This window comes from Clarias gariepinus, unplaced genomic scaffold, assembly GCF_024256425.1.
Source record: "Clarias gariepinus isolate MV-2021 ecotype Netherlands unplaced genomic scaffold, CGAR_prim_01v2 scaffold_31, whole genome shotgun sequence".
NCBI lineage: Eukaryota > Metazoa > Chordata > Actinopteri > Siluriformes > Clariidae > Clarias > Clarias gariepinus.
The window spans coordinates 696038-702659 of NW_026520998.1; the positions used below are offsets into that span (position 1 = coordinate 696038).

Genomic DNA, 6622 nt, shown 5'->3' on the forward strand with positions numbered 1-6622 from the left:
ATATTTCTGAGGTGAAAGAATGCTATCCTGGTGATATTATCTACATGAAAAGGCTGAATGAAAGCCATTCACATCAAATGAAAGGCTGGAATCTATAATCACATCAAGGTCTTTTACTGTTGCACTTGATGGAACAGAAAGGCCATTTAAAATCACGGTATAATCAGAAAGCTTACTTCTAGCTGCTTGTGGTCCTATGACTAGAACTTCTGTCTTATCAGGATTAAGCAGAAGGAAATTAATTAACGTCCAATCTCATATGTCCTGCACACATTGCTCAACTTTAGTAAACTGGTTTTTCTCATCTGGTTTTGCTAAAACGTATACTTGTGTGTCATCAGCATAACAATGAAAACTAATACCATGTTTACGAATTATGTTGCCCAGAGGAAGCATGTAAAGGGAAAAGAAGCAGTGGGCCTAAAACTGAACCCTGTGGAACACCAAACTCCACTTAAGAACATGAGGAATAGTCACCATCTAAATCTACAAACTGATAACGATCAGTCAAATAGGATCTGAGCCACAAGAGAGCAGTTACCTTAATTCCTAATACATTTTCTAATCTGTAAAGAAGAATACTATGATCAATAGTGTCAAAAGCTGCACTGAGGTCAAGTAACACAAGTATAGTGACGCAACCCTGATCAGAGGCCAATAGGAAGTCATTTACTACTTTAACAAGTGACTTTAGTAGTTTAAGTGGATCTGACACTTTGTTATGGTCTATGCCCATAAACTCTCCAGATCTTCACTTTCACCAAAGAAAATATCTTTTGTTAAAGACCTCATTTATAGATCCATAGATTTACGCAAGTACGTACAGTAGGATACCCATATGTGTAAAACAGAAAACAAATTAAATTGTCAAAAATAATTAGACAGAATTGATAAACCCAAACTCAAAAGAGACGAATGATACTACACTGCAAAGAAATAAAAAATTCAGGAGGTTAAATAAAAATGACGTATGGGTTAGCAGATAGTGAGTGTTGTAGTTTTTACAGGTTTTTGTAGTTTTAAACAGTAGTAAAGTAAAATGGTAAAATCAGGTGTGTCAAAGCTATATGCACACAGACAAAACTTACAGGTGTGTGACTTGACTGCATGACGTCATCCTAATCAGACAGTTAAAAATCATCCTAACAGTTAAAAGCCCCTATAATAGAGCTGTGTTGGACTTATACACAGTCATAATCTGATTAAGATGATTTCAAAAAGAAAGTGAAACTGGAGAGGATGAGAAAGTTTGTGGAGGAGGGAGTAAAATGTACAGAAATTATTAAAGTAAAATTCTGCCCTACTCTTACCTCTAAACATAAAGAATCAGTGGACAGCAATTTGTGAAAGCATCAGTGCAACATGTCAGTTTGCAACATGAAACATGAGGATATACCGTGTTAGTGATCTAAAATAAACATTTGTGTACACTCAAATAATGTAATATAAGTACTGTATATACTGTAAAATGTATGTATAAAATAAAAAATATTTTAATGTGTGTGCCAATGATAATGCCACAACTCCATGGATGCAGCTTGTTTTTCATTGATTTCACGCTGCTTACTGGGAAATGTATAAATCTGTGCATGATCTGTTTAATTCATTATTTGTGACACTGTCAGCTGTGTCACTGTTTCAAAGTTGCATCTTCAATCTTACTACAGTATAGAACTGAACTTTTACCCTACTTTTTGTAATCAATATCCATAATTTATTTCTCTAAAGCTGCTTTGCTGCAATGTCCATTTGTCCATGAATTCTGGCCTTGACTGGTGTTGGCAACTGTTTCTCTGGGGACTTGACAGTTCGATAGTTCATGACTGGAACTTCTTACAAGTCTACCTGGGTCTTCAATAACTACCTGGACTCCATATTAACATCAATTAACATCAGCTATTATAGCTGAACTGCCTCCCACCCTACACACTGTATAAATGCAGATCATTTACTGCTTTTTGTTTCACCCAAATGAGGATGGGTTCCCTGTTGAGTCTGGTTCCTCTCAAGGTTTCTTCCTCTTACCATCTCAGGGAGTTTTTCCTTGCCACTGTCGCCCTCGGCTTGCTCACCAGGGACAAACTGACCATTTTGATTCATACAAATTCACATTTCATACAAACCTAAATAATTCTTTTGACTATGTAAAGCTGCTTTGCGGCAATGAAAATTGCTAAATGCGCTATACAAATAAAATTGAATTGAATTGAATTGAATTGCAAGTGAATTATTTGTTTCTTAAATCCTTTTGGAATCCCTAATTGTGAATAAGGTATATTATATTTGATTACAACTGTGATTTGTAGCTTTTAGGATAAAAATAATAATGTAGTTTATACATTTTATTAAGCAGTAAGGGACAAAAACAATTCCTTTTATTTTGCTTAATATTCAGTATTGAATTATGTATTTAAAACATGTCCAGTAGGTAAAATGTCATTAAAATGTTTGAAAGTAATAAGGAGAAAGTATTCAGAACGTCATTTTACAAAATGCCTTTAGAAAAATCATCTGGAAATGTGCTGATATAATTTCCATCTTTATATATCATCTTTATCTGTAAGTGGTCACACCCATGTTTAGAAATCTAGGAGAAAAAAAAAGTAAGGAAGGAAGATACTATTACATGTAATTTTACTTACCACTTAAAGGATTAATTACTCATTTGATGTTTTCACATAAAAGGTTACTGGAACATATTTGTCAAGCTGCTGGAATTTATAGACATCCAAAATACATTAACCTTTTAATAAGCATTTTCAAGTCTCTGTTATAAATGAACATTAGCCAAAATATACTGCTTTGAAGCAAAACCAGGAAAAGGCAGAGAAAAGCTTTATTATCAACACCACATTATTATAGCGAATGCCTCAGCCTGCATCACTGCTATTTATCCATATTATGGCTGCTTTTGTTAACTTTTCAAATTTCTTAAAAAATATTATTTTAAGTCCTATTTCATGAAAAAATAGCTTTCAAAAATTTCTTTCAATAATTGAAAGTAATTCATCGAATGGTGGATTTGTAATTACATTAAAACTAGAATAATAATTTAGGTTATTATAAAATTAAATAATCCACAATCACATATTCTTTTCTAGCATTCTAATGTCTCTTCTATATAATCAATATAGAAAAGAGACTATTATTAATATTTTTTGTTGTTGTTGTTACTTTCAAAGTAAGTCTAATCTTACATGTGGCTTACTATAAAGTCATGAACCGAATTGTAAATTGCTTTTAAATAACTGCCTATAGTTTCTAACACTGAGGGGCTTCTTTCAGCTTTGTATCTTGCCCATCTTTCATATTCATCTTGAACTTTTTTTTTTGCTTTCTCAAATTCTTCCCCTTTAAGTTTAGCCCTTAGATCATATATCTCCTTTAGTCTTTGCGCTTCATTCTCTTTTAGGATCCGCTGTTTCTCTGCTTCTATCGCTCTCTCTGCTGCCTGAAGCATCTCTGTAGTGTAATATTGTCCTCCATTTAAAGTGACCATCTTATCAATCTGGTCCAGGAGCTGGATGACTTGTTTTGGATTCTGATCTTCATTATTAAACACATGGTATCCACCATTACATTTCCTGAGGAAATCCAAAAGGTTTGTGTTGTTGAGAACAAACTGATGAATAGTTTTCCCCCTCAGTTTATCCCCATGAGTGAAGAGAACCATAGTATAAACTGAGGACTTTTCCCCAAAAATTGCTTGAAATGTCTTAACAATGTCTTCTTCCTGCTCTGTAAATCTACCTATTTGAGTCACAAGTAAGAAAACATGAGGTCCTGGAGCAGAGAATGGAATGCACCCCTTAATGCGAGTGATCACCTCCTTTGCAGATAACCGAGTATCAACCAGGCCTGGAGAGTCAATAACAGATACTTTTCTGCCATGTACACTATCTTGGGCTTTTTCACACTCTGTGGTTACAGAGGAAGAGGAGATGTCAGATTCAAAAGCCTTTTTTCCAAGGATGGTGTTTCCTGTTGCACTTTTGCCCACGCCTGTCTTCCCGATTAGCAGGATCCGAAGCTCATCATTGGATTCTGTTAATGTTCGAACATGAAATTAGTTTCAAGCTGCATTTTTTAAATATATTTTTGTACTTTATTTAATTACATAATTTCCAGTTGACATACCTTGTTTATTCAAAGAGCCACTCTGTTGCACATAAATCTATAAGAAAATGAGTTTAGGGTGATCTATACATGTAAATGTAGATTTAATGATGCAACGTACAAAAATATTTAAAAAGTGACCTTTTAAGTGACATATAGGAGAATAAAGCAGTTATTATTTCATCTAGGTGCATATGCTAGGCGAATATACACATTAAGTTGCCTTAGTCTTATTAATGACAAAATCATCCTAACTGTTATCTCTCCTCTTCTGCTCTCCCCCTCTCTCTCTTCCCTCTCTCCCACTCTCTCTGTCGAGCTACACGTCATTCCTGAGCTGCCAGTGATCCAGACTCCCTCTGCCCTCCGGACGTGTCTGACCCATCCTGGATTCTCTGAGGACTTGACTTGGCTGTAGTTGCTCGATAGTTTAGGACTGGATTTTCCTACAAGTCTACCATATTGAGTCTTCAATAACTACCTGGCCTCCATATTAACATCAATTAACATCAACTATTATAGCTGAACTGGCTAACTCACCTAACACACAGTATGAATGCAGATCAATTCCTGCTTTCTGTTTCACCCAGATGAGGATGGGTTCTCCGTGGAGTCTGGTTCCTCTCAAGGTTTCTACCTATTACCATCTCAGGGAGTTTTTCCTTGCCACTGTCGCCCTCGGCTTGCTCACCAGGGACAAACTGACCATTTTGCTTCATACACACTCACATTCCATACAAACTTAAATAATTCTTTTGATTGTTTAAAGCTGCTTTGGGACAATGCCAATTGTTAAAAGCGCTATTCAAATAAAATTGAATTGAAAATCAAAGAACTTAATAACTGCTGTATGTTGTAACATATGATACATAATTCTTTCTTGCATGCAAAGTAACTTTACACTGAACAAGCAAAGTATTACATCAGTATGAAATTTTAGCTTACCTGAATTGCCAAACCGATCACAATGACAAAACATGCTGACAGCAGCCGTTTAGGAGAACAAAGCCGCTCCATGAACTGCTTTGTTTGCCCTGAGAATTTGTATGTTAAGACCACGATAAAATAAATTAAAATGTGACAAACACAAACATATGACAATTATTCTAAAACACTTATTAATATGGTTTTAAAAACTTACAGTAATTAGGTTTACCTTAAATGTTTTATATTGAAACAAACATTAATTATTATTTTTTTTTAGATATATGTCTCACCTGAGTTTTTGCTTGTGAACACTGGAGTTTCTCAGATCTGAGGGAAGTGCAGTGTCTCTCAGAGGCAGAGTTTCGTTTTACACTGAAAGATTAGTTTTGTTTTACTTGAATCTGCCATAGCAACAGACTTACAAAACAGGATCCTTTTTTTGGCACTTACTCAAGGCTGTAGTGTTGGGAAGTTTAAATCATTTTAGTGACTCGGTTCATTGAATCTTGTTTATCAAAATGAACGACTCTTTTTTTAGTCATTTGGTTCATTTCATTCTTTTGATCAGAAATAAAATAAAATGTTGCATTTTCAATATAAAGGAACCCCAATACATCTACATGGGAATATTTTGGCTATAGTTCCAGTAATTAAAATATTACCCTGCAGCTAAGGACATACAGTGGTGTGAAAAACTATTTGCCCCCTTTCTGATTTCTTATTCTTTTGCATGTTTGTCACACAAAATGTTTCTGATCATCAAACACATTTAACTATTAGTCAAAGATAACACAAGTAAACACAAAATGCAGTTTTTAAATGATGGTTTTTATTATTTAGGGAGAAAAAAAAATCCAAACCTACATGTCCGTGTAAGAAAAAGTAATTGCCCCCTGAACCTAATAACTGGTTGGGCCACCCTTAGCAGCAATAACTGCAATCAAGCGTTTGTGATAACTTGCAACGAGTCTTTTACAGCGCTCTGGAGGAATTTTGGCCCACTCATCTTTGCAAATTTCTTGTAATTCAGCTTTATTTGAGGGTTTTCTAGCATGAAACGCCTTTTTAAGGTCATGCCACAACATCTCAATAGGATTCAGGTCAGGACTTTGACTAGGCCACTCCAAAGTCTTCATTTTGTTTTTCTTCAGCCATTCAGAGGTGGATTTGCTGGTGTGTTTTGGGTCATTGTCCTGCTGCAGCACCCAAGATCGCTTCAGCTTAAGTTGACGAACAGATGGCCGGACATTCTCCTTCAGGATTTTTTGGTAGACAGTAGAATTCATGGTTCCATCTATCACAGCAAGCCTTCCAGGTCCTGAAGCAGCAAAACAACCCCAGACCATCACACTACCACCACCATATTTTACTGTTGGTATGATGTTCTTTTTCTGAAATGCTGTGTTACTTTTACGCCAGATGTAACGGGACACGCACCTTCCAAAAAGTTTAACTTTTGTCTCGTCGGTCCACAAGGTATTTTCCCAAAAGTCTTGGCAATCATTGAGATGTTTGTTATCACATACAGTATTATATCAGCATTCACTGCTGAAGAATAAGCTCACGAAAATGCAGGTGG

The 6622-nt window shown here is 35.5% G+C and overlaps 1 protein-coding gene across 1 annotated transcript; it reads right to left on the bottom strand.

Moving 5' to 3' along the window:
• Window positions 1-2353: 2353 nt before the first annotated feature.
• LOC128517013 (GTPase IMAP family member 9-like) lies at window positions 2354-5416 on the bottom strand. The gene is made up of 4 exons (XM_053490744.1): window positions 5334-5416; window positions 5062-5150; window positions 4138-4174; window positions 2354-4044 (listed from the first exon to the last, which is right to left on the bottom strand). The coding sequence occupies exons 2-4, from the start codon at window positions 5131-5133 to the stop codon at window positions 3194-3196; spliced, it is 960 nt and encodes a 319-aa protein (XP_053346719.1). The 5' UTR covers window positions 5134-5150; window positions 5334-5416; the 3' UTR covers window positions 2354-3193.
• Window positions 5417-6622: the final 1206 nt, after the last annotated feature.

Coding starts and splice junctions, on each gene's coding strand:
- LOC128517013 (XM_053490744.1), bottom strand. CDS start 5,133: ATGGAGCGGCTTTGTTCTCCTAAACGGCTGCTGTCAGCATGTTTTGTC. Junction 4,175..5,061: donor TGATCGGTTTGGCAATTCAG/GTAAGCTAAAAT, acceptor ATTTTCTTATAG/ATTTATGTGCAACAGAGTGG. Junction 4,045..4,137: donor TGGCTCTTTGAATAAACAAG/GTATGTCAACTG, acceptor GAACATTAACAG/AATCCAATGATGAGCTTCGG.